General features: G+C 47.2%; 1 protein-coding gene across 8 annotated transcripts in view; it reads left to right on the top strand.

Annotated features, from left to right (window-relative positions):
* Window positions 1-27,784, top strand: part of DOP1B (DOP1 leucine zipper like protein B) — a 107,087-nt gene that overhangs the window by 26,579 nt on the left and 52,724 nt on the right. For 6 of the 8 annotated variants that reach the window (XR_013448990.1, XR_013449008.1, XM_078075056.1 and 3 more), the window contains exons 3-11: window positions 7,680-7,861; window positions 8,253-8,423; window positions 13,961-14,150; window positions 17,305-17,403; window positions 17,722-17,845; window positions 19,516-19,625; window positions 19,880-19,994; window positions 23,651-23,771; window positions 26,128-26,247. Coding sequence is in view for 6 of the 8 variants with exons in the window: in XM_078075056.1 (XP_077931182.1) it covers window positions 7,680-7,861; window positions 8,253-8,423; window positions 13,961-14,150; window positions 17,305-17,403; window positions 17,722-17,845; window positions 19,516-19,625; window positions 19,880-19,994; window positions 23,651-23,771; window positions 26,128-26,247 (1,232 nt within the window). In the remaining 2 variants the exon portion in view is untranslated. Of the gene's footprint in view, window positions 1-7,679; window positions 7,862-8,252; window positions 8,424-13,960; window positions 14,151-17,304; window positions 17,404-17,721; window positions 17,846-19,515; window positions 19,626-19,879; window positions 19,995-23,650; window positions 23,772-26,127; window positions 26,248-27,784 lie in introns of those variants that run through there. The other 2 variants (XM_078075104.1, XM_078075158.1) reach the window with 2 other exon arrangements.

Raw genomic sequence — 27,784 nt, 5'->3', positions numbered from 1 at the left:
ATTGCACCATTTTACATTCCCACCAGCCATGCACAGCACTCAGTTTTGAAACCTCCTAGGCCAGGGCTCTTCTAAATAGTACACTTTCTTTTTGAAAAGCCGCGACAGCCATGGGCATCTGGCTTGATCTTGCTCTCAGAGAGGATGCAGCAGAAGGCCTCCAGTTTCCTACTGAGAGGTGTTTTTCAGATCCTAAAAGTGGGCTGGCCACATGGGCCAAACACTTCCTCCTGTCCAGGGATGCCTGAGTCGACAGCTCCCAGGTAGAGGAGCTCCTGAGTCGGTGGCTGACGGAAGAAAGCAACCATGGCTGAACCACCACCCTGAGCTCTGAATCTTTAGCAGCCAAAGTGGGGGAATGAATCATTGGATGACTTGTTCCCTTTTAAGTTGGCCCTGAAAACATGGACATGGTCCCCTCCTGGCCATGCATTAGCCCTCAGCAAACCTAAAGGAAAAGTCTTGGAGAATTTGGGGGAGCCAGAGTGGGAACCTTCGTGGTGGCCACTGTTTCCTTAACGGCACCAACAGTTGGCTTATGTTCCCCTTCAGGGACGTTTGCGAGATGCTACTTAATACTGCTCACCCAGAAGCTGTTTGTTTTGCTTTGTTGTTGTTTTTTTTTAATTCATTTAGCCAACATATAGTACATCATTAGTTTCAGATGTAGTGTTCAATAATTCATCAGTTGCGTATAACACCCAGTGCTCATAACATCACGTGCCCTCCTTAATGCCCATCGCCCAGTTACCCCATCCCCCCACCCACTGCCCCTCCAGCAACCCTCAGCTTGTTTCCTAGAGTTGAGAGTCTCTCATGGTTTTTCTCCCTCACTGATGACTTCCCATTCAGTTTTCCCTTCCCCTATGATCCTCTGTGCTGTTTCTTATATTCCACACATGAGTGAAGCCACATGATAATTGTCTTTCTCTGATTGACTGATTTTGCTCAGCATAATATCCTCCAGTCCCATTCATGTCGATGTAAATGTTAGGTATTCATCCTTTCTGATGGCTGAGTAATATTCCATTGTATGTATACACCACATCTTCTTTATCCATTCATCTGTTGATGGACGTCTTGGCTCCTTCCACAGTTTGGCTATTGTGGACATTGCCGCTATGAACATTAGGGTGCAGGTGCCCCTTCGGATCACTACATCTGTATCTTTGGGGTAAATACCCAGTAGTGCAATTGCTGGGTTGTAGGGTAGCTCTATTTTCAACTTTTTGAGGAACCTCCATACTGTTCTCCAGAGTGGCTGCACCAGCTTGCATTCCCACCAACAGTGTAGGAGGGTTCCCCTTTCTCCACATCCTCGCTAACATCTGTCGTTTCCTGACTTGCTAATTTTAGCCATTCTGACAGGTGTGAGGTGGTATCTCATTGTAGTTTTGATTTGTATTTCTCTGATGCCAGGTGATGTGAAGCATTTTTTCATGTGTCTGTTGACCATTTGTATGTCTTTGGAGAAAGGTCTGTTCATGTCTTCTGCCCATTTCTTGACTGGATTATTTGTGTTTTTTGGGTGTTGAGTTTGATAAGTTCTTTATAGATCTTGGAGACTAGCCCTTTATCTGATATGTCATTTTACAAATGTCTTTTCCCATTATGTCGGTTGTCTTTTAGTTTTCTTAACTGTTTCCTTTGCTGTGCGTCCCAGTAGTTCATTTTTGCTTTTGTTTCCCTTGCCTTTGGAGACCCGTCTAGCAAGAAGTTGCTACAGCTGAGGTCGAAGAGGTTGCTGCCTGTGTTCTCTAGGATTTTGATGGATTCCTGTCTCACATTTAGGTCTTTCATCCATTTTGAGTTTATCTTTGTGTATGGTGTAAGAAAATGGTCCAGTTTCATTCTTCTGCATGTGGCTGTCCAATTTTCCCAGCACCATTTATTGAAGAGACTGTCTTTTTTCCATTGGATATTCTTTCCTGCTTTGTCGAAGATTACTTGACCATAGAGTTGGGGGTCCATTTCTGGGCTCTCGATTCTGTTCCATTGATCTATGTGTCTGTTTTTGTGCCAGTACCATACTGTCTTGATGATGACAGCTTTGTAATAGAGCTTGAAGTCTGACATTCTGATGTCCCCAGCTTTGGTTTTCTTTTTCAACATTCCTCTGGCTATTCGGGGTCTTTTCTGGTTCCATACAAATTTTAGGATTATTTGTTCCAGCTCTGTGAAAAAAGTTGATGGTATTTTGATAGGGATTTCATTGAATGTATAGATTGTTCTGGGTAACATAGACATTTTAACATATCTCAATATCATAAAAGCCATCTCTGAAAAGCCCACAGCGAATATCATTCTCAATGGGGAAAAACTGAGAGCATTTCCCCTAAGGTCAGGAACACGACAGGGATGTCCACTATCAGCACTGTTGTTCAACATAGTACTAGAAGTCCTAGCCTCAGCAATTAGACAACAAAAAGAAAAGGCATTCAAACTGGCAGTGAAGAAGTCAAACTCTTCGCAGATAACATGATACTTTATGTAGAAAACCCAAAAGGCTCCACCTCCAAATTGCTAGAACTCATACAGGAATTCAGCAACGTGGCAGGATGTAAAATCAGTGCACAGAAATCAGATGCATTTCTATACACTAACAATGAGACAGAAGAAAAAGAAATTAAGGGATCGATCCCATTTACAATTGCAGAAAAAACCATAAGATACGTAGGAATAAACCTAACCAAAGAGGTAAAGGATCTGTACTCTAAAAACTACAAAACACTTATGAAAGAAATTGAGGAAGACACAAAGAGATGGAAAAACAGTCCATGCTCACAGAAGGTGTTTTTAAATGGGGCTCACAGCCTCATTTCCTGCATGAAGTCTGTCACTCTAGGGGAGGAGGAGCTCTGTTAGGGGAATCCTTTGTTTCCAGAAGTGCTCCAAATCCACTGCATGCCAAGTATTTTCAACTGGTGATTCTAATCTTCAGTTTTAAGACTTGCAAAATGTTGGGGCGCCTGGGTGGCTGAGTGTCTGCCTTCGGCTCAGGTCATGATCCCAGGGTCTTGGGATGGAGCCTTGGGCTCCTTGCTCAGCAGGGAGCCTGCTTCTTCCTCTCCCTCTGCCTGCCGCTCCCCCTGCTTGTACACTCTCTCTCTCACTATCTCTCTTGCTCTGTCAAATAAATAAATAAAATCTTCAAAAAAAAAAAAAAAAAAAGGACTTGCAAAATACTTGTTTAGAAATTTTCCTTAAATATCATTTAGGAAATATTTTATTTTCCCTTTTAATCCTAAATATTAATTACTATTTATCTTTTCCTCTGTCTTCGTAAAAGGAAATTTCATGTTCCCCAACTGCACCTCATCGATGCAGATTTCCTCCTTGGCTACAGTGTCTCTCGGGATTTTCATCATATTTTGGGTCTGCAGGGATCTTACCTCCAAACATAGAGCAGTTTGAGCTTTGCTTTTCTGATTCGATGTATTTCTCACCCTTCTTCATCAACATACCTAACTAGTGTCCTTGTTTGCTTTTGGGACAGTAAAGGGCATTGCCTGTAAATGACTGGGCTTCAGTGGATTGTCTTAGAATGCATCTTCTCCCCATCTCTCGAAGTCTTGTGCTTCATTTTCGGTTTGTCGTGATAAGAGGTCGTGTTTGCTGGCTGCCTCCTGGGTGGGAGACATTGCTCTACTCTTCGCAGGGGGTGTCTCATTTGATGCTTCCAACTTTGTGAGGTGCCGTGATCTCCATTTTTATAGATGAAACGATAGCCAGAAATTGCCCAACAAGCAAATGGTGGGACTGGGATGTCAGCCTCTCATCCTCAAGCTCACATGGTAAACCAGAATTATAATATTGTAGTCTGGTTTGTTTGCCTGGCCTCAATGTGGAAGCACCTGTTAAGTGCCAGGCTCTATGGGAAGTGGGTTAGCACAGCCGCTGTGACCTAGGCATGATTTTAGCCCCATGATTAGTGATGAAAATGAGAAGGGTTGAATCTCCTAACCGCCCCAAGGAGCAGGCTCGCAGGGTCTGTCTGGCCACATCCTGACTCTAGTTGAAGAACTTAACTTGGCTCACGGTCTCTCCATGGCTGTGCTCTCCTCCTTAACTTGTGTGCTTTGATCTAGCTTGACAACCTGATGGGTGAAAAGAATAGTACTTTCTTGTAGTTTTAATTGCGTTTTTCTTACCAGGAACGACAAGCAGCTTCTCATTTTTCTAAGTACGGTCTATTTATATCTTTTGTTTTTGCTGAATTTTCAGATCCGACAGCTTCCTTTATCTTTCCACCTTTCCCTCAACAGCACTGAGTCCCTTTCTCAGACATGCCATGTTTGTGTGGATTAACACAGACAGCAAACAGTGAATAATCTATTCCTCGTTTACTGGTCGCAGCTTCAGTGCTTGTTATGTTTCTTTTCCTATGTCTTTTTTCAAATAAGTCACACATTTAAATGAAAAAGAAATGAGCAAGCAGCCTCATTCATTTGGAATGGATGGTTGTGGTTCGTTGTAATTGCATTTATGTGGGAAGAGGTTTATCAGTCAGGATAGAGAGGGTTATGCCATGGTAACAAACAATCCCTAATCTCGGTGAGTTTACATGGTTGAGTTCTGCCTCACTGGGTCAGCACGTGGTTTCTGTTCTATAATTTCTGAGGGAGCCAGGCTGGGAGGGGCTTCAGCTCAACCCACATGTCCATGATCTTAGAGTCAAGAAAAGAGAATGCAACAAGCTTTGAGTTGGCTTTTAAAGCCTGTGGCCTACATGACACGTATCACTCCACTCACCCCACTGGCCAGAGTCAGTTATTCTGCCACACCCAGGGTCAAAATGGCAGAGAAATGGGATTCTGGACATGTACAGCCCAAGGAAGACAAACGCTGGTGAGTCCCAGGTGACCCACCATGCTGGGTGTGCCCCATCTTTTCTACCTCAAGCAGCAGGAGTCCTTGGAATATACTGAGCAATATGAGAGTGGGTATTAACTTAATAAACAGGTGCTTGGGGGCACCTGAGTGGCTCAGTCGGTGAAGCGTCTGACTTCGGCTCAGGTCATCATCTCAGGGTCCTAGGATCGAGCCCCGTGTCCAGCTCCACAACCAGCGGAGAGTCTGCTTCTCCCTCTGCCTCTCCCCTCCCCTGGCTCATACTCTCTCTGTCTCTCTCTCAAATAAATAAAATCTTAGGGAAAAAAAAAACACACAAGTGCTTGATCTTGACAAAAACAGTTGCTACAGGTGAAGACAGAGGCCCTCCCTCGTGCTCTTGAATCCCTGGAGAATGCCCACGGCCACATTATTGATAAGCCAGCTGAGTCACAGACATGATTTTCTTTTTTTTTTTAAGATTTTATTTGAGAGAGAGAGAATGAGAGAGAGCACATGAGAGAGGGGAAGGTCAGAGGGAGAAGCAGACTCCCTGCCGAGCAGGGAGCCCGATGCGGGACTCGATCCAGGGACTCCAGGATCATGACCTGAGCCGAAGGCAGTCGCCCAACTAACTAAGCCACCAGGCGCCCCAGACATGATTTTCTAAAAGCCGCGTCTTCAGGACTGGCCGGCACTGGATAGTCGCTGAAGCCGGGGGAAGGGTTACATTGCTGTTGCACCTGCTTTTCTATGTGTTTGAAAATGTCCATAATAAAATGCAGTTTCCTGTGCATTTGGCACATTCATTTCCCCTCCGCCAAAGCTGTCTCACTTTGTTCTTATCCTGTTACAGCGTGTGTTTCAGCTTACCTCAGGATTTGTTTTGACAGGAGCACATTTAAAAAAAATTATTTGGGGGGCACCTGGGTGGCTCAGTCGGTTAAGTGTCTGACTCTTGATTTCAGCTCAGGTCATGATCTCAGGGTCATGAGTTCAATCAAGCCCCATGTTGGGCTCCATGCTCCATAAGTAGGCATGGAGCCTACTTAAAAAAAAAAAAATCCGATTATCCTATTGGATGCACAGGAAGTGGCTCCGTGCTCAGCATGGGGTCTGCTTGAGATACTCTCTCCCTCTCTCTCTTTCAAATAAATAAATAAAATCGTTAAAAAAAATTATTTTGTTGGCTTTTCCTTTGTTTTAAAATATCAGATTTTTATATATAATGTTTTAAGGTATTTCTTGATGACCTCTAGTTATATGGGTGGTTTTGTTTTTTTTTTCCGAGATGCAGGTTTATTGAATTTGAGAGTTCAGTTAGACTACAGGCTTCCGATGAAAAATATTTTCCTTCCTTTTCCTTTACCTCCTGCATAACCTCAGTGTATATTTTAGGGGCAGGATTATTTTCTTTGTTTATAAAAAGAAAGCTGTCATGGCCTTAAGACCATACGGTCCAGGGGCCAGCGGTTGGGAGACAGAGATAGAATGCGGTTGGCATCACACAGGTCTTGTGACATTCTTCCAGAACGCCTGCTTTGTTTTAGGCTCTGTGCAGAGGGCTGAAAACCACAGAGGAGAAGACAGCATACTCGGCCCTCAAGTTGCTCCCCGCCTAAGTCAGCCCAGGAGCTGATAATCATTAGGACAGTTGTAAATCGGTGACAGATGTGCACATGTAGCCCAGGGCAGGAGTCACTAAACACGCAGGATGGGGTGCCCTGCCAGGGCAGGGACCATTCTGCCTCCAGGAAAGGGGACGCTAAGTCTCATGTGAGGAAAATTAGCCAGGTGCACAGGAAGGAGGTTGGGCAGAGGGGCAGGCAGGAACCACAAATGGATCTGTGTTGCTACAAAGTTTGAAGCTAAAGTATTAAGAGATGGGGATGGGGGAGGGGGAGGCAAAGCAGGCAGGAGTCATGCTATGGAGGCCTTTGAGTGGCTTTTTAAGAAGCGTGGACTTCACCCTGTAGGCTTTGAGCAAATATTTGTGGATTGTTCCATAACTACAGACACTTTGTATTATAAGATTGAGTCATGAGGAGCCACCCAGCCACAGCACTCTGCCCATGGTCACTTGAGGCTGTGCAGAACAGCAGTGATCCGCTCACACTCCTGACCGTGTTCCTCAGCTACCACAAATACCCAGGCTGCTTTAGGGCAGACAAGATCTGTGTCCAGCCGGCAGAGGCCTGGCCCAGGAATCCTGTTGCTGCACCCCAGCAGAGTGGGGCATTTCTCCTGTGGGACGTGGGTCCTTCCCACCCAGCAGGATCACCAACTGCTGAAGATGACAGGAGTCATGGGCTAGAGGTGTGCCCCCCCTGTTTCTTCTGGGGTGACCCCTCACTCAGAGCCACCTGCCTGCGAAGCTAAGCTAGGAGAATGATGGGGATAATTCAGACCTCTTCTTACCGGGAAGATGCCAAGGGCTTCCCCAGCACACAGACAAGGGTCTTCTTAGGGATGAGGGTCGAGTCCCCCCCCCCCCCCCCGCCCCGCCCGATATAGTCTATGTTCTGCTTAGCCTCGGGTGTGGACTGGAGCCCTCACTGGTACCTGGGTTTCTGTGTGTGACCGAGGAGTTGGTCTTATGGTGACAGGGTCTCTCTTGCTCTTGATTCTGATGCCTGCCTCATCTCCAGCATTGCTAGGGGCTTCACTGATACCCATGTCCCTGGACCCTGGCTCATGGCCCCCTGGTGTTCCCCATGTAGGCCCTCTGTCTTCCTTTTGCATCTGCTCGTGTCTTCCTGGCCCTGGAAGATTTACTTTACATGGTAAATTTACATTTACATGGTAAATGTCGCTCCCTTCCTCCTCATGTTTTCCCTCTTGTTTTCCAGGCCCTTCAGAGTAACCTGAGGTATTCCTTATTGCCGAGACGGCTCATTATCAGCAAGAGGTTAGCTCAGTGCTTGCATCCTGCTTTGCCCAGCGGTGTGCACCTAAAAGCCCTAGAAACCTATGAGATTATCTTCAAAATTGTGGGGACCAAATGGCTGGCCAAGGATTTGTTCCTATACAGGTATAGTGGCTTCCTACCATATCACATTCTTATTACCTGAATAATCCGCATTTCGGTTCATAAGATGAGAAAATGACAAAATAGGGAGTGGTGAGCAGCAATTCATCGTAAAGATGCCAGCAGGAGATAACCAGCGCTTACGTCGGGAGCGCACCCTCCCAGGCCTTTTTTTTAAGTGTGTTCGAAGTCCGACTGTGACGGACCTCCTGTCTAGGTGCCTGCTCTTTGCCGAACGGTACGTTGGGACCGTCCCGTGATAAGCAAGCGTCTACAGCCCCAGTGTAAACGGCTGGCTGGCTGCTTTTGAAAACTCCCTGTGGCTGGGTGATTGTTGCAAACTTCTGATTCTGTGTCTCATTTGTCCCTCCTCTCCCTTTCTTCTTTTCCAAAGCTGTGGCTTGTTTCCTCTTCTGGCAAACGCGGCCATGTCGGTAAGGCCCGTGCTGCTCGGCCTGTATGAGAAGTACTTTCTCCCACTGCAGAAGCTGCTCCTGCCCAGTCTCCAGGCCTTCATTGTGGGCCTGCTGCCCGGCCTGGAGGAGGGCTCTGAGATCTACGACAGGTGGGTCTCATCCTCACGGACGTGCTGACGGTTCTGTGGCTTGTGTGTGATGCTGCCGCTTTGGGAGAAGCGGGGAGGGAGGTGCAGGGGTCTGCGCGGCAGGGAAAGATGCAGAAGTTGGGGTGATGCTTGACATTGCTGTGCAGGTCTCTTCTTGACCAAATACCGTGTCCTCCTGGGAATTGCCTGCAGTCACAGGTGAGAATCAGAAAGTGAGAACGTTTCCCAGAGTCCCATGGTCAGTGAGTGGCAGAGCTGGGATCCTAAGCCACATAGATCAGATTCCGAAGCCTGCTTTCTTCCCGTTACACTAGGCTGCTTCTCGGTCGAAGCAGAGCCATGCTTCATTGATGGCTGGGGCACGCAAAGGCGATGCTAAGCAGAATAGCTTGACAAATTTCAGCAGCACTTTGGGGAAATTTATAAAGCTTGTATGCATAAAAGTTCATGCAGGGGTTATTTTTGGTCATGCTTAGGAGCAGAAGAAAGCATAAATCCATCCAGACTATTGGGTATACACAGTATCCTGTTTCTCTGGGGAATCATCACATTAAGAGTTCACTCCCATCATATTAACCATTCTGAGTGATCGCTGTGATTAACCTCTGTTAATAGGACCTGCTTTAAGAGCCCATGTGCAGCCTGACTGGGAGGTTTAGAAACCTCTGTGCTTGCAAAAGTTTCCATTTGATTACACCACGCACTGCTCACATTTCCCCCACGCCAGAGGCCCCAGCCACACCGCCTTTGTCACATTGGCTGTGACTGGGGGTGGAATGTGGGGGGCTGGGGTGGAATCAAGGAATCAATCCAAGGTCTGTTTGGAGTGCTCCCCTAAACTCAGAGAAACCAAATAATTAGAATGGTTTGAGGGATTGTGGCCAGTGACCAAGGGTACATTTAAGTCATGAGCATTTGTAGTAGAATTTGACAAACCTAACCAAAAATTTGCACTTCAAACATTTCAAGCTTTCACATAGAACAGGTGGTGGCTTCCCACTTCCCAGTGAAGAGTCCACCTTTGCAGTGGGTCGGGTCGGTAGGATCTACTTCCTTAGAAGGCAGAGTCTGTCTCGGGGCTATTTTAAGCCTGTGGCCATATGCAAGGTTGGTAGGTGTGTGGAGGGAATGAGCAGAAGGTCATATAAAAGTCAGCGAGAGGACCCTTCCCAGATCTGTCCCAGGCTCTTTCTAGAAGTTCTGGCCCATTCATGTTTCCCAAACAGATCCGTGTATCACAGTGTATATAAATGTTTTTTCCATCATCTGACAGATGAACACATCAGTTCCCAAAATGTATTGCAGTTTTTTTTTTTGATTTGTAAGAATGAATCACACCAGAAGAGTGTAAATAGTTGGGGTGTTTTTGTGCGTTCTCTTAGTTGATCAATGAGGGTTCATTTGAACATCTGCTAAAGTTGCTTAACATGGATTTTTTTGGTGTGATTTCTTGACATCGAACCAAGAGCTGAGTAGAGCTGCATGAATCACTGAGTAGATGGAGCCATGAGAGAAAACCAGGCCCAGTGTCTGCAGCACCCCAAAGGCATTCGTTATCAGCTCTCCGAGGTGGATGCTGGTCGAGGGTTCTAGAATCTCTGAGTGCGTGTGTATGGGCACAGTAATTGGGATGACTGCACCAGAGTCTTGGGTCTCTGTATCCATGTTAGTTTGAGAGAAGTCGGCAACTCTTTCTTCCCCTAAGTGCTCAGGAGCCGAGGCAGACACCCACAGCAAACACTGTGCAGGAACAAGAAAGGGAGGGGTGGGGGGTGAAGGGGAGGGTCCTGATGTCCCCGTTGGCAGCAAACGCGGAGGGCTGAGTTAGGCTGGGGCTGCTGCAGGCCGGGTGACTCACGAATTCCCTGGAGGCGCAGACTGTTCCTGGCTTGTGCTCGTCCGTGGAACTCTGGCCAGTGTTAGGACTAACGCTTCACCCTGGCTTTCTAATCCTTGTGTGCCTGCGAATTACTCCTGGCCAGATTTTCTTCTTTCAAGTGCCCATGAAGTAGCTTCACAGCTGCGTTTTGCTGCACTGAGAAAGCAGGAGTAGTGTGGAGAAAGCACCAGACTCCTCTTAGGATTTGGGGGAAAGGTGACTATTCGCAGAGGTCTGTAACCAAGCAGAAATGTGAGTCCGCGGTTCTCAGCTGGGCTGATTTGTATCCCCCAGGGAAGTTTGGCATCATTCTTCTGGCTGTTACCACAGGGTAGAGAGGGCGCTCCTGGCGTCTAGCGCTCAGCGTCCTGCAGCGACATGATTGTCCCCACGATGAAGGCTTATCTGGCCCAAAGTCCATCGTGTCGGGGTTGAGAGAGCCCCATTTAAATAGTAGTTGAAACATATGTATATATTTTTAAGATTATTTATTTTAGAGAGAGAGCGTGCAAGCGAGCAGGGGGAGGGGCAAAGGGAGAGGGAGAGAGAGAATCTCAAGCAGACTCCCTGCTGAGCATGGAGCCCAACTCGGGGCTCAATCTCATGACATGAGATCATGAGCTGAGCTAAAATCAAGAGTTGGACGCTTAACTGACTGAGCCACCCAGGCGCCTGGAAACATATTTATTGACCTTTCTTTTGGTTGATTCCAGGCACCACGGTGAGCTCTGCCGGTTCTAGAATTTTTTTACCCCTCTGGACATGGACCTGACCTGTGGTGGTGCAGGACGCTGTTGTCCCTGTTGTGCTCCTTCAGATGCTCACGCCCCAAGCTCTTTGCTCTTGTGACAGCCTGGTTTTCCAGGACCATCCACTAGGCAAGTGGCTACACGGCCAAAGTTGGGAAAGGCTTGGGGTTCATGGCAAGCAGTCTGTGTCACTTGCTGTCCATCGAATAGAGGAGAGCGTGTTGGTGTCGTGGGAGTGAGCTGGTGTTCGTAGGAGGCATGAGCGCACCAGCCAGGGTGAGGCAGGAGGGAGGGAAGTAGGAAGGGTTTGGAGGTTGCTCGTTGATTCTGAATAGAAAAGATTTCAAGTCCTGGGCTCTCAAATGTGTGTGCTAATTTTGGAATTTCACATCTGAGATGATGGGAGTGATTCTTATTTAGTAGAGAGTTACTTGCCTCTTAACCCAGTTATCTTGCTCTTCACTGTGCTCTCCATAGCCAAGGCTTGTCATAATCGCCCTTTTGTGAACCATGGCATCGTTTAAGTTTTTAATATCTATTAATTTTTTTAGGATAAAATGAGACTTAAGCTGCATTTCTTTAATAAAGAAAACTAGCTGGCGCACTCTGAATATTGAAGAAGGGATAGCTGAGGCGGCATTACCCAGATTTCTTGTCTATGGACCAGCTCGTGGCCAGCGTTACGTGCAACTGACTTTGGGAATACACTGTTCTGAGCAAAGGGGAATGTGATATCAGTGTGTACATTGCAGTGTTTGCGATGGGTTTTATCTAAGCGTCAGTCTTCCCCTGAGAGGGATCCTGGGGAAAGGGGAGCACTCCCAGGGGCTTTCTCAATTAATCTCCTACTGTAGGAATCTGCCTAGCTTGGGGACATCCTGTCTGCCCAGGGGACAGTGACCCATCAGCCCCACCTGCTGCACCATGCTTCTGCCTCAAATTGGGGCCTTTGCTGCGCTATTTTCAGAGCTGGGCAAGATAAGCTGTATTTGTTTGCTCAGCCTCAATAGGAGATCAGTCGGTATCTTTAGCCACTAAACCCTTCTGTGTGCTTTTCCTAAACATTTGGCTGTTACTCATACCTCTTCAGTTTTGTTTTTCTATAAAGATGATACTGTGCATCATTTGCACAGTAAAATTCACATATTTTATGAGACAAAAAAGTTCAGACTAGCTTTAAAGAGAACAAAATTCGCTGTTAATATAAAAAGGTAGTAGGGGCACCTGGGTGGCTCAGTCGGTTAAGCATCTGACTCCTTATTTTGGCTCAGGTCATGATCTCAGGGTCGTGGGATCGAGCCCTGTGTTGGGCACCTCGCTCAGTGGGGAGTCTGCTTGAGATTCTCTCTCTCTCTCCCTCTGCCCCTCCCCCTTCATGTGCGTGCATGAGCTTTCTCGCTCTCTCAGATCTTAAAAAAAAAAAAAAGGTAGGGGCGCCTGGGTGGCTCAGTCGTTAAGCGTCTGCCTTCGGCTCAGGTCATGATCACAGGGTCCTGGGATCGAGCCCCACATCAGGCTCCCTGCTCAGCGGGAAGCCTGCTTCTCCCTCTCCCACTCCCCCTGCTTGTGTTCCCTCTCTGGCTGTCTTTCTCTCTGTCAAATAAATAAAATCTTTAAAAAAAAAAAAAAAAAAAAAAAAAGGTAGTAGATAATTTTTGGTATGAAAAGTCTTTGTATACCCTGAACTGATTATTGAAAAGTAAGCTGAAGACGATTTGAGTCGTAATAAAAGGGCGGGGTGGCATTCATTTCCCAATGGTTTTGAGCGCTACCTGTGTGGCCGGTGATCCCCTGGATGCTAAGGACGCAGACCCGGTGGTCATGGCAGGCAGCGGGGCCCGAGCGCTGACTCTGTTCGCCCATGCGGGGTTTTACACGAGACTCTCCAGTCCTGCTCAGAACGTCTCCCTCTCTCCTCTGTATCTCCTAGCTGACAGCTAACATGCACATTCGTCCTAGGGACCACTGCCAGGAAGCAGACACGGGATTTGGACGACAGGGGCCTGACTCCAGGAAGCTGGGTAGCCCACTGCATCACACTGGCCTACTCCTTCTGTGATATTTGTGTGTCTTCTTTGCAAATAGGAGACGCGAGGAGTGGAATGCTTTTGGATTTTGAGTCCGTCCACTCATTCAGTGAAATCCCCTTGTGGGAATTTGCCTCTGCTGTTTTACTGACAGCTGCTCTCATCGGCCTAGCAAAGCCGTTTCCATTGTTGACAGGGCAGATGCCCTAGTCAGCTGCACGCAGGCCACGGAGCAGAGGCGGGGGGCCTGGCCTTGGGCAGTATCCGTGGAAAAAACAAACCCAGACCTGCTGATGACGCTGCTTCTCTTAAAGGACGGACATGAAGTTGCTGATGGCGTGTCAGGGGAGAGAGACCCAGATAGAGATAAGGGACAAAGAAATGTCAGGCATCAGCAGGAGAACGTTCCAGAGCGGAAGTCAACATAGGGGCGCGCTGTGGGCAGAGTGACAGGCTTTGTGGAATTTGTGTCGAGTGGGAGGCCCGGGCAAATTTTATCCCCAGTGTTTCTAAAGTCCCATGTCCCCTGGCTGTGCTCAAGTGGGGGGATCTTTATCATTACTTAAGTCTCCAGTCAGTTGCACCAACCTCTTGAGGCTGATCCGCTCGTCCCTTTGTGGCGGTGGAACGGCCCTTCCTGCAGATCCACAGACAGAACCGGTCAGGCACTTCCTGTTGGCCAAGAAGCCATACGTCTCGGGGACATGTTTGTCTTAGCAAACTCCGTTTCAGTGACTGCCGGCAGGTGGACAGAACAGAAAGGCAAGAGATGGCCGCCACTCAGAAGGATGAGGAAATGGGGTTCCACGGGGGGCGGGGGGAGGCTGAGCAAGCTGTGGCTGCTGGGACCGAGCCTTTACAGTCTGTATCTCTTGTCCACAGGACAGACGCTCTGCTCCTGAGGCTGTCCCTGGTGGTCGGCAAAGAGGTGTTTTATGCTGCCCTTTGGGGGAGCGTCCTGGTGAGCCCGGCCATCCGCCTTCCCGCCTCGCTCTTTGTGGTGGGCCACATCAGCAGGGACTGCCCGGGCAAGGAGCAGAAGTACATGCTGGGGACAGATTACCAGCTCACGGTGGGTGCTTTGCTCATCAGCGGGGCAGAGTGGGGCAGGCGGGGCCGGCTTCCTCGTGCACAGGTTGTCAGCTGGGGCTGCAAAGGGACATCAGTGTGAGCAGCAGGGAAACGGAGGTGTTCCAGGCGTCAGAGTATGTGCGCTCTGCTGCTGAGCAAGACAGGAGGCGTCAGGGGCGCCTGGGTGGCTCAGTCGTTAAGCGTCTGCCTTCAGCTCAGGTCATGATCCTGGGGTCCTGGGATCGAGCCCCGCATCAGGCTCCCTGCTCCGCGGGAGGCCTACTTCTCCCTCTCCCACTCCTCCTGCTTGTGTTCCTGCTCTCGCTCTCTCTGTCAAATAAATAAATAAAATCTTGAGAAAAAAAAAAAAAGACAGGAGGCGTCAGTACGCAGGATGAACCCCAGGACGGTGGTGGTGGTTTTTCACATATGCATTAACGATTTACATATTCAAATACATATTTGCACCTAAAGAGGGCCCTTCGGGAGCCCCCCCCCCCCCCACCCAGGCTTCAGTGGTTAACAGTTAGCTGTTAGCAGTGCTCCAGGGGCCTCGCAGAGTCTCCTGCTTTAGCTAGAACCTTGCTTCCTCCCTGGCCTGTGTCTCACTGCCATCCCCCCCCGCCCCCCCACCGTCTGCTCATCAGGCTCCCTCCTCCTCCAGTCTCAGTCTCTCAGTCCTGCTCCTGCCATCGTCCTCTCCTCTGGCTGCTCTCAAGCCAAGATTGTCAGAGTTCTTCGGATATCCATCCCGAGGCCCTTCGGAGGGCTGCTTTCTTCCCTGGCAAGGCCGTCTCTTATTATGACCCTTCCGGATCTTTTCTCCCCAAACTTACGGCTTGTCTAATGGCCTGCAGTCTCTCGCCACCTAGTGGTAAACCCTAACAGCCTTGTGTGTCTCCATTTTCACTGCCCTGCTTCCTTCAGCTTCTGATGCTTGCTTGGACCTTGCCATAATCTTCCAACTCGCTCCTCCCCATCCCATCCTCTGCCCATCCAGGCTTTTTTGATCGCTCTTAGCTCTTTGCTAAAGCATAGCTTTGCTTATACCTATACTGTGCTTGAAAAATATCTGGATTCCTCTTGCCTACAGATAAAGTCCAAACTTGAGAGTATTGTAAGTCCACTCCCAACCCACCAATGCCTTGCCCTCCCTTCAGACCTTCTGCACTCCCAGATGGACTGCCCAGCCTGGCCTGTAGGTCTGTGATGCCACCTCCTTGCTCCTTGCACTCACTCCCCATCCCTTCTCGATGACCTCCATGCACATCCTCCCTGTCCTTCCAGCTCAGCCTTCCCACAGAGTTGTGTTGTTTTCCCCAAGTTGAATGATCTCTCCCTCCCCTTTTCTGAAGTCTCGTAGCTTTTTATTAGCATTTCTCTTATGGCTCTTCTGTATCACGTGTATCTATATTTGGAAAAGACACACAAAATATGTATTGAATTGGTTTGGAATCCATTTAACGGAATGTCTTTGGAGTTTTAGGTTAGCCAGAAGTCCCTATTGGAACCTAAAGACATTCCTTTCTAGGATCAGAGAATTTGAGGTCTTAGAACCTGACCCTCTGGTCCAAGCCTCTCCAGCTCTCCAATGGAACATGCGAGGGCTGCAGCTGACCGACTCTCCGATGTCACACTGTTAGTTAACAGCCTCCTTGGGAGCTTCTAGGTGTCACCCGAAACTGGCCCATGTATGCAGCGGGCAGGGAGAGACCAAAGAGAGAGGCAAGCCACTCCAGATTGGTAGGTGGACAGTTTAATAAGCAAGGGAACTTACGAGGCTTGTCTTGGGTGGCCACAGGTCCAGTAGATCTCGCGTCTGTTCTTTTATTTTTATTTTTTATTTTTTTTTTTAAAGATTTTATTTATTTATTTGAGAGAGAGAGAATGAGAGACAGAGAGCATGAGAGGGAGGAGGGTCAGAGGGAGAAGCAGACTCCCTGCCGAGCAGGGAGCCCGATGCGGGACTCGATCCCGGGACTCCAGGATCATGACCTGAGCCGAAGGCAGTTGCTTAACCAACTGAGCCACCCAGGCGCCCGTGTCTGTTCTTAAGAAAAGATTCACAGCAGCTGTACTCTGAGTTTTGAAGGGGAAAAAACACTTTTTTGATATTATAAAAATCTAATCAAAACAGAAGAAAAGGGAAATCTGTGTATAGATGAGGGCAATAGTAAGCAGTAAAGGAGAATAAGACAGAGTTTCATCATATCGGGTACTTACAACATCCAGCCTTACTAGCTGGGGAAACCCCGTGGAGACAGCCAGGCTGGAGTCCCGATGGAGAGGCCTAGGCGGAGCGTCCTCCTCTCAGCTGAGACTGACCATCCCCATAGGGCCGTATTTATAGAGCAAATGATGAGGTCTGAAGTTAAACAATTATTCACCTACGTGCAGTTTGGTGCGAACTGCATTCCTATGTTATCATGTCTTTACATCTTCAAGGAGCCTGGGCTGGGTGTGCTCACCTCCCCGCCTGGATTCCATTCCGGGGGCCCAGCCCAGCCTGGAGCAGGAGGGCGTGCAAGGCAAATTTCATAGCTCTTGGCGTCCAGACCAAAAGGGCCAATTCTGACCTGGAGGCCAGCTAATGTCCACTAAGCAGGCTCCCGAGGTCACCTCTGCGGCACGAGTCTCACACACAACATTCCTTAACCTGCCTGCGTACCGTGCAGGTCAGGGTGGTCGGTTACGCAGGACAAATCCCAGGAGCCTCCATCCATACAATACAGTACCCACCTGCCAAATCTTAAAAGTTTACGTAGAGGCCTTAACTGGGCTCAATCACATATACTGCGCGGGTGTTCTCAATGCCACATCTGTCTCAAGGCTGTGTCCCTCGGGTACCTCCGGAGCAGGGGGGCAAGCAGAATGCACATTCCGGGACCGGGGAGGTGAGGCACCTCGAGCTCCACAGGTCAGCCAGGTCACGTCTTGTCTGACCTCCTCCAACACACACTGCCCCCCCCAGCTTCTAGGGCTAGAACCCACATTTCCCACATTTACACCTTACCGATCTGTTCCACATGATTTCACACAGTGGTTTCAAGATTCCCAGGAAAAGTTAGTTTCATTTTTACGACTGTAAACAGTAGCCTGCAAATGCTGCTAAATGTCTTGGGAGTGAAATGTTCATGCTGTTCTATCATTTACAGGTAAAGTCTCTGTGTGCCTCACTGTTGGACTCAAATGTCCTGGTGCAAAGAAATAACCTAGAAATCGTTCTGTTCTTCTTTCCATTTTATACCTGTCTGGTAAGTCGTTTGTGTTCTTCCAGGGAAGTCACTGGTATTTCCTGAGGACGTGGGGCAGGTGGGATAGACGTCAGGCAGTTGGCAGATCACAGTTTGCTTTCAGCCAATTAAAGATCCTTGTTCCTTTTTGTGAGGATGATGTTTCCATAGCAAAAACTGAATGGCTTCTGTCTGTGGGCACTGTGGAGAACCAACTCCTTTTGAGAATGACCTTTTTAAGAGAGAGCTTTGTAGACTGGTAGGAGGGGCCACGGGTCAGAAAGCCAGTAATCTACTTCATCATCCCTTTGCAGTAAAGTGTTCTCTGTCCTCCAATAGGATTCCAGTGAGAGAGCCATTCCCCTGCTCAGATCTGACATCGTGCAGATCCTGTCAGCAGCCACCCAGACCCTACTGAGGAGAGACATGTCTCTGAACAGAAGACTTTATGCGTGGTTACTAGGTACTGAGCAGTATCCAATAAGTGAAAGTCAAAGTTAACGTGAAACCTTTTAGTGCTGATTTGTGGAACAAGTTTCAATCTTTGTGTTAAGTTTCTGAATTATAAGATATGGAAAGATAACATGCTGACTGAATATGGCCCAGTCAGTGGAGTTCTGCCTACACTGTAGCTTTGGTTATGTTGCAGGTATTACAGTTAAAAACAGGGACATAAATAAGTGGGATATTTATTGAATATTGAGTATTGAACTCCATTTTAAGAAGCTTGAAGTACCACAAAAAAAATTGTAGCTAAACCTTATTCAAGTAGAAGCTTGTTGCTATAAAGAAGTCTCATCGGTTTGGGGGTTTGAGAGAAGACCCACAAATGTTACGGAGTTTGTGTAAAAGATGGTTTGGTATGGATGAGAATGTTTGTGGTATTGACGTAAAGTTTTGTAAGACATTTGGATAACTTAAGGGGAGAGCTTGAGAACCCAGGCTTGTGTTTCTGCGGACAGCCTGTAAACTTGTAGGAAGAGAGCCCCTGACGGTTGGAAGGCTTCACGGGGACAAGAGTCCAGGAAACCACAGGGCTAGGAGGCTAGCACTTTCTGAATTTTATAAAGTCCCACGTTCGTGTACCTGAGCAGAAGCGGTATACCAAGCGACATGAAAGGTTTCCATAGCTTTTTTTTTTTTAAGACTCTTTTTTTTTTAGAGCAGTTTTAGGTTCACATCAAAACTAAGAGGAAGGTGCAGAGAGTTCCCAGCTTCCCCCAGGCGCCCCTCCCCCCACCCGATGGCACATCTGTCACAGTCAATGAACCGGCGCTGGCGCGTCATCGCCCAGACTCCGTGGTTTCCATCAGGGCTCGCTCCTGCTGGTGTGCTCTCTGTGGTGTAGACAGATGTGTAAGGACATGCGTCCACCATGACGCATCCATGTAGAGTAGTCTCACTGCCCTAAAAAAGCCTCTGCTTCACCGCTTTTATCACCCTCAACATAGAGGTCTTCTCACACCAAAGTCAGAAAGTTCTCTGAACCCTTTCTTTCCTCTCTTCTCCCTGGTTACAGAACTTCCAGAATCCATTGCATGGAAGCTTATGAAGAATTTCAAGAAGAATATTTACAGGCTCTTTAAGCATTTTTATCAAAAGGATGGTTTTGCTAAATGCTCAGCTCCATCCTAGTTGGCCTTGACTTGCTGTGTATAGAGAGGACCCAGGATCCAAGTTCAGTGCTGGGTCCGACCTATTAGCCTCGGCCCCAGAGTCCACGCTCTCTCCTTGTACCATGAGTTGCCTCCCCTTGTCCCGAAGACCTCACAGACTTAGCCAGGGCTCAAAATAAGGGCATATAGATGAAAACAGCTTGATTTTATATACTGCCATACAAACACTGGTTTTTAAAACTGATCCTCGTTCCATTAGATCCTTGTAATCAGACTTGTCAAAACACTGAGGGTGAATTCTCAGGACAAACTAAATTGATGCCTATTGAGGTGGAATCCTTAGTACACCACATTTTTGTCAGAAGAAAATGTGACTTAGTCTTGCCAGATTGGAATTTGGTTTTCTGTTGGAGGAATTCTATTTTTAAAAATGCTGGAGCATGAGACCTTTGCACAATATTATGTACCTTAAAACTGTAGATCTTGTTAACAGCTCATGGTCCTTGTTCTTTTATAGGTTCAGATATTAAAGGAAATACCATTGTGCCAGAATCTGAACTCTCAAATTCTTACGAAGACCAGTCCTCGTATTTTTTTGAAAAATATTCCAAGGATCTTTTAGTTGAGGTAAAGGAGCCTTTCTGGAAAGTAGATCCCAATCAGAACATTCCTGGTCGTGATTCCTCAGTGGATTGATGGGCAGGGCCCCAAAGCAGACATGGGGCATGCCCTGGATCCACAGTGGGGAAACCTTCTGTGTGCTCATTCCGTGCTGTGTGACTGGTTTTCTCTCTGTCCCAGCGTATTTACAAGTAGAACAACTAATAATGTCAAACTGTGCTATGTACAGTATCCTGATCTGTGGCTTTAAAAAAAAACAGGGTCTAGCTGAAATACTGCACCAGAAGTTCTCAGATGCCAACGTAGAGGAACGCCACCACGCGTACCTGAAGCCATTCCGCGTCCTCGTCAGTCTGCTCGACAAGCCGGAAATAGGTAATGTGCAAAGTGCGGTCGCCATCGTGGGCCCACTGTGGATGGCCTGTGTGAGACACAGTCAACACGTTATTTTGAATGTAATTCCATCATCGGAGTTTCCAAATCTTGAAGTACTTCAGTCATGTGTTCAGTTATCATATCTAGGCACCACTTAAAAGTTTTGCACAATAATGTGAACACTTTCATTAGAAAAATACCTTTGAGCTCCTCCTGTGCACATCTGTGTATGCACCTACAGAGCACGTGCCGTACTGGCTTTGTGAGAATGTTTCTTCAGTCAAATATCAGGCTTCAAATGAGCTTTGATTTTCTTTTCAAGGGGGTGGGGTAGGAGACCCTCCTCCATCTTTTTGCCTTGTGACCTGGGGCAAGCCACTTCCGCCATGTGGGCCTCAGTCTGTTCCTCTGCCAAATGAACGGGGTTGAACTAGACTCCGGTTGCTAAAGGGTCCCCTGTCACACACTGTGGTCCTGTGAGCGTCAGCTAAAAAAATGACCTTCTCTCCCTTGCTTAAAGAATAGAAATTGCTCCAATATCCATTCACAGTAAGATCTTAATATCCAAGGCACCCGGGTGGCTCAGTCAGTTAGGCGTCTGCCTTCGGCTCAGGTCATGATCCCGGGGTCCTGGGATCGAGCCCCGCATCGGGCTCCCTGCTCAACAGGGAGCCTGCTTCTCCCTCTCCCTCTGCCTGTCACTCCCCCCTGCTTGTGCTCTCTCTCTCTCTGTCAAATAAATAAATAAAATCTTAAAAAAAAAGATCTTAACATCTAATCACTTGAACACCATAATGGGGTCCCCATCTTCTCCATGGGATTTCAAGGGGTTTTTTGTTAATTATTGTTGTTTGTTTGTTTTTAAAGATTTTATTTATTTGAGAGAGGAGGAGAGCACAGGTGGGGGGAGGGGCAGAGGGAGAGGGAGAAGCAGACTCCTCGCTAAGCAGGGAGCCCGACAACGTGGGGCTCGATCCCAGGACCCCAGGATCATGACCTGAGCTGAAGGCAGATGCTTAACCGACTGAGCCACCCAGGCACCCTGGGATTTCAAGTTTGATGATGTCATCTGAGCGCTCAGGATTTGCACACTGCCTGGTAGCTGTTTGCAGAGAACAAGAATCGAGGGCATTATTGAGGTCCCTTCTCCCTCTGGTCTTGGGGTGGAGGATGGAGACCCTTCATTTATTCACTCAGGGGCAGGCATGGAGCAGGGACGATGCTAGGCCCTAGGGATGCAAAGGGAAAAAAAGGCATCCAGTCAAGTTGTATGGAAGGGACACTCTGAGGTCCTCATGTGTTTTTACTGTTGTTAATAATAACAGCTGACATTTTTTGAGCAATTTTTTTGTGTGAAGTGATTTGTACACGTCATCTAATGTACATCTCCATACGTACCTCCTTGCCTCCAACAACCCTGAAGTGGGTTTCCTCACTGTTCCCATCTTACAGATGGAAAGACTAAGGTTGAGCAAGAGTAAGTGATTTGCTACTCTGGCAAACCTCTGCCCAGGAGCTGAGATTAAAATGTGGTCGGTTTGACTCTAGAGCGTAAGCTCTCTGACAGGACACAGCTGCTTACCTGATCGCACGCAGACCCACCATACCTGAGATGCTCGGTCATGTAACACAGATGACCTTGTATCCCATGACATGTACGCTCTAACTGCTCTTAACCAAAGTCAAAGCGTGAAGCATTTGTCCCTCCAAGCTCTGGCCTTAAGTGCCACCTGAAGCTGCCCTGTGCCCTTCCCCCCGTCCTTCCCCTCCCCTGCTACCTCAACCAGCGATGGCTCCAGTAGATTTTCCTCTTTGTGTGGAGTGACTGCAGCTCGGAAAAATCATGATTTTGGCTAAAAAATGAAGTGAGCTATGTAAGTGTATGGGGAGCTTCCTGCATAACTTGGGGAAATATCCAGAGCAAAAACGTAACCGCATTTTGGAGGATGGGTGTTTTATGTCTCGACCCTGCACCTGGGTGAGCCAAGTGAAATGTTGCTGTCAGCTTGGGCTCCCTGCCGTCATTTCCAGAAGGGGGTGAGTGGCAGGCTTCTGCCCAATCTAACAGTCTAAGTTTTCTGTCTGTTAATTTAGTCTAAAATTTCTGTCTCCAGGGAGGACGTACTTGAGAGGCAGAGGAGTGGATCATACAGAAGTAGAGCTAGAAGGCCCAGGGCAGTCATTCTTTTGCTACCAGGCTTCAACCACTGCCTCATTTTCTCCTTCAATCATGGCAACAAACTTGCCTTCATTTGTAAAAAGCATTCAGCATTCTTATACTACAGATAAGATGTACGTGGGGCTTATCGTGGAAGAAGTTTTCTCAGAGGCACATCCTCTGTTTTTATGAAAAAGAAGCATAAAAGATTGGATCCATCTTTGCTTTTTAACACAGTTGTATTGACAGAGCTTTCATTTCCTCTGAATCGATCCTGTTTTCATCCCTTTGTACACATGGGTGAGAAGTCTCTCCCTTCCCTGCCTGATGGCTGCTGTGTGTGGAGCGGAAATGTCTACCTGCCTTCCACCTGCCTAATCGGCAGGAATGCTTCCCTAACCTGCAGCTGGTTATGTTCTTTTGTGCCATTTAATAAGCCTTTCAGGAGTGGTGGTATTTCTTTTGTGGGGTTCTAGCTCATTTGATTAAAAGAATTTAGAGGGGCACCTGGCTGGCTCAGTCAATGGAGCATGCGACTCTTGATCTCAGAGTCATGAGTTCGAGCCCCATGCTGGGTGTAGAGATTACTTAAAAAAATAAAATAAAAAATAGGGGCGCCGGGGTGGGGCAGTTGGTTAAGTGTCTGACTCTTGGTTTTGGCTCAGGTTGCAATCCCAGGGTCATGAGATTGAGCTCCACGTTGGGCTCACACTCGGTGTAGAGTCTGCTTGGGTTTCTCTCTGTGTCCCTCCCACCCCCCGCTCACTTGCTCTCTCTCTAAAATAAATAAATAAATCTTAAAAAAAATAAAAATGTAAAAAAAATTTAAAAGAATGTAAAATAGGAAAATTGCCCTACTCCCTTGGTATTTATGCTGAGTAGTGTCTCTGGCCAAGCAGTTTATACACACTTATGCACACTGAGCATACATCTTAGCTCCCCCGGACAGAGTCTGGCTTGGAGTAGTTCCTTGGCCTCTCAGTCCCTGTCCCCTTATCTGTAGTCAGTACAACAACGTAATACCTGGTCATATGGCTACTTAAGGACTAAATAAGGTAACAGATACAAAATGTTTAGAACAGTGTCCAGCACATGGTAAGTGCTACAAAAATATTGGCCATTTTTGGGGCGCCTGGGTGGCTCAGTTGGTTAGGTGACTGCCTTCGGCTCAGGTCATGATCCTGGAGTCCCGGGATCGAGACCCGCATCGGGCTCCCTGCTTAGCAGGGAGTCTGCTTCTCCCTCTGACCCTTCCCCTTCTCATGTGTTCTCTCTCTCATTCTCGCTTTCTCAAATTAATAAAATCTAAAAAAAAAAAAAAAAAAAATGACCATTTTAATGGATGTTATTCCCCCAGTAAAGTTGTCATTGTCAAACTGAAGTTTCTGAGCATTTTAGACAATAAAATTGTGTGTATAGTTACTCTGTTTCACGCATATGTCATTTATTGATTTAAATATGGATTATTCATCTCTGACCATTTCCTTTTTAATTGCAGGGCCTCGAGTGGTTGGGAATTTGTTTCTCGAAGTCATCCGGGCCTTTTATTCTTACTGCAGAGACGCTCTCGGCTCTGAACTTAAACTTAGCTATACCCAGAGTGGAAACTCGCTAATAAGGTATGGGTTTGGGTTTGGCCCCCAGCTTTGCACTTCTTCCCCCTCTCTAATGGCGCGAGTCTCATCTCCCTATGTTTATTAGAAGTTGTGTGGCGCTAGAGAAAGCGGGCATGCAAGGGATCACACCACTCATGAAGATTACCGATGCTCTTGAGTCAGTCACCACGAACGGCCTGTTTCCTGTTGCAGACTGTGAAGAGTTTCAAAGGCATTTGAGCTGGTCTCTGCCCAGCCAGGGCTGTACAAACCATGTTTACTGAGCAGGTGTGAAAGCCATTGAAGGGCAACTGGATCTGGTGTGCCCACGCGGTGACTTACAGGGAGGACAGCGGGGGCAGGGGGCAGGTCAGGACGTGGAGCCAGGGTCCAGCGGCAGAGGGGAGAGCCCGCCAGGGGCACCCCGAAGACATGTGCTGCAGGACCCCAAAGGCAGAGCAGGTGGGGTTCAGGACACAGCAGACATGTTGCCTTGGAGCATGTAGTTATCTCTCAACCCTGGGTTTTGTTCTTGTTATTTTTTTTCAGATTTTATTTATTAGAGAGATTGGTGGTGGGGTGGGGAGGAAGAGTTGAGGGAGAAGCAGCCTCCCTGTGGAGCAGGGAGTCCCACACGGGCCTCGATCCCAGGACCCTGGGATCATGACCTGAGCCGAAGGCAGACGCTTAACCGACTGAGCCACCCAGGCACCCCTTGCTTTTGTTCCTTTTAAGATAATAGTCTCTTCCTTTTTACTTTATTCTTGATGTAATTTCCTTCTGCCCGAATTGGCATTGGGTATATTGAAAATACAAATCTATTTGAAGATTTCTCTGGCTTCTTAATTGTAAATGTACCAAGAGTTCTGAATGTTTGCTTTTTTCTCCCAGAATGTTTGTTCTTTCTCCCAGAATTACTACTTTTCTGAATACAAAAGTAATACATGCTCTTTGTGGAATATACTGATATTTGAAGGTATCAAGAAAAAAGATATCACCCACAATCCCACCTCCCTTGAGAGAAAAACATAAAACATTTTCATTTCTTTCCAGACTTTGAATGCATACAAAAAATACATATTTTTTTAAAGATGGAATTACAGGGGAGTCTAGGTGGCTGAGTCAGTTAAGCGTCCAGCTCTTGATTTCGGCTCAGGTCATGATCTCAGGGTCATGGGATCAAGTCCCGTGTTGGCCTACAGAGTCAGTGGGGAGTCTGCTTTAGAGTCTCTTCCTCTGCCCCTCCCCCAACTCACGCACACGCACGCGCTCTCTCTCAGATGAATAAATAAATCTTTAAAAGATAATATTTAGGGGCAACTGGGTGGCTGAGTGTGTTAAGCGTCTGCCTTTGGCTCAGGTCATGATCTCAGGGTCCTGGGATCGAGCCCCGCATCGGGCTTCCTGCTCAGTGGGGAGTCTGCTTCTCCCTCTCCCACTCTGCCTGCTTGTGTTGTCTCTCTCTCGCTCTCTCTGTCAAACAAATAAATAAAATATTTTTTAAAAATAATATATAGGGGCGCCTGGGTAGCTCGGTCGTTAAGCATCTGCCTTCAGCTCAGGTCGTGGTCCCAGGGTCCTGGGATCGAGCCCCGCATCGGCCTCCCCGCTCTGCGGGAGGCCTGCTTCTCCCTCTCCCGCTCCCCCTGCTTGTGTTCCCTCTCTCGCTGTGTCTCTGTCTGTCAAATAAATAAATAAAATCTTTAAAAAAAAAAAAAAATAATAATAATATATAAAGATGGAATTACATTAGCTATTTAGTTGCCTGTTTTTTTTAAATGCAAGTTGTGAGTAGCTCTCCTGCCTTCTGCAGTGGAACATAACGTTGCCTTAGGTTCCTCAGTAAGGATTTATCACTTATTTAAATAAATCCTGACTGACCAATCCCCTATTGATTGGCTGTCAGGTGGCTTCTACTTTTTCAGTATTTTTAAATGACGTTGCAGTGGTATCCTCATGCATACATCCTTGTGTGCCTGTACAAGGACTTCTGTAGGAGAGATCCCTAGAATAAATTTCCTGAGTCATAGAAGACGCACATTTAAATTTTAGCCAAATTTCATGCCCAAATGGGTGTACCGTGTTATTTCACCAACAGGGTATCTAAGGACTCACAGTCGGACTAAAACTGGTTTTCTATACCAGATTCTTTTCACATTAGCTCTTACACTTATTTCTTAGAGGACGTATCAATACAAATACTGTTAAGGATGGCGTTATGCAAACTCTTTCCTATATCAGACCAGTAACATTTTTATCTTTGTTGGGATTTGTCCATCTCTCTAGAAATAAATAAACGAATTGCAGTTTTTCAGACACGTGTTGTTATGATAGAGGGTTTCTCATACATCTATTCATGAGCATCCACCTTCCTTTACAGTTCAATAAAAGAAAACAGAAATGCCTCTGAGATTGTTAAAACGGTGAATTTGCTGATCACTTCCCTCAGCACAGACTTTCTCTGGGACTATATGACCAGGTGTTTTGAGGACTGCTTTAGGTAAGTATCCAGTTCAGGATTACGGAATGTTTAGGAAGGAGTGGAAGCTTTCGTGCTTTCATAGCTGCTTACTGTGGCTCATGTTGGGTAGTCTCTGCTGAGCACACGATGGAAAAGAATTCCCTTTAAATTGTAGTAGAATAAAAACATTGCCATTAAGAAAGTTCAGGTAATCTCTGCCCCATAATTCTGGAGCTTTTTTATTTATTAATTCTAACTAGAGAAAACCCTCTGCATTTTCTAGTTACAGTGACCAAATATATCTCCTTCACACGGCGCTCCTGGAGGCTCATCTGTTTAAAGGGGCGGAGTTCTATGGTTCTGTGACTAGAGCGAGTGGTTTTAAAATCATCAGTCTTCTTAAATTCTTACTGAAATTTTTGTATCACTGGTCAGATAAAAGCATTAATGTCTTAAGCTGCCCTGATCAGCTTTATGTCACCGTTCATCTGGTCAGTGACTTGCATCACCTCGCCGTCATGGACGGTGGCCCCTCTGGGGAGCCAAGTGCTTCCCTGCAAGCCTCTCCCAGGCCCCTCTCCCCACAGCGGGAGGGATAGTGTAATCTCTCAGACCCTGTCTTGTCCTAAGTCACACAGTCAGACTTCCTTGCTGTCACTGTTCTTCCCCTACCTAGCAACTCAGTAGAAGCTTTACTTACTGTTTGCTGTGGGCTCTCCTCTGGCATACTCACTAGCTCCTCCGGACACCCCAAAGAGAAGTAGGCACTTGGATCACATAAGAAAGCCGGAGCCCAGGGGCGCCTGGGTGGCTCAGTCGTTAAGCATCTGCCTTCGGCTCAGGTCATGATCCCAGGGTCCTGGGATCGAGCCCCGCATTGGGCTCCCTGCTCGGTGGGGAGCCTGCTTCTCCCTCTCCCACTCCCCCTGCTTGTGTTCCCTCTCTCTCCGTGTCTCTCTCTGTCAAATAAATAAATAAAATCTTTAAAAAAAAGAAAGCCGGAGCCCAGCGACAGGAGGTCCCTCGTGTGGCATTGCCCAGGAAATTAGTGGCGGCCAGCCGAGACGGGAACCCAGGAATGCCTGACCTCCCAGCCGCTCCCACCATGCTCCCCTGTGTCCTCTAGAGCCAGGTCCCGGTGAGCATTCAAATCTGTGATGAACCCGTTAACTATTGCTGGACCTATGGGTGGCAGCAAGGCCATGTTATACTGAAGCTGGAGTATATTTTGGTCAGCCTATTTCCATTTCAGAGTTACAAGGTGTGCTTTCCTTTTTTTTAAAAAAAAAAAAATCAACTACGAAACATTTCAAATGTAAGAAAGAACAAGAAATAATGCCAGACACACATGCACTTATTACTGAAATTATACACTTGGCCATTGTTTTTCAGATTTTTTTTAAAGGAATTAAATGTTGCTACCCAGATAGAACTAACTCCCACCTTGCAGCACCTTCTCCTTTCATACTGTCCTGCCCGTGATGTTGTCTGTGCTTTTATAACCTGTTTCCAGAGATGACATAGTCTGGTGTGTCTGTTCAAGTTCTACACAAGGCTGTCAAGTTTTATATGACTT

Source organism: Halichoerus grypus, chromosome 1 (genome assembly GCF_964656455.1).
Source record: "Halichoerus grypus chromosome 1, mHalGry1.hap1.1, whole genome shotgun sequence".
Classification (NCBI taxonomy): domain Eukaryota; kingdom Metazoa; phylum Chordata; class Mammalia; order Carnivora; family Phocidae; genus Halichoerus; species Halichoerus grypus.
This window is presented reverse-complemented; position numbering and strand designations above follow the sequence as displayed.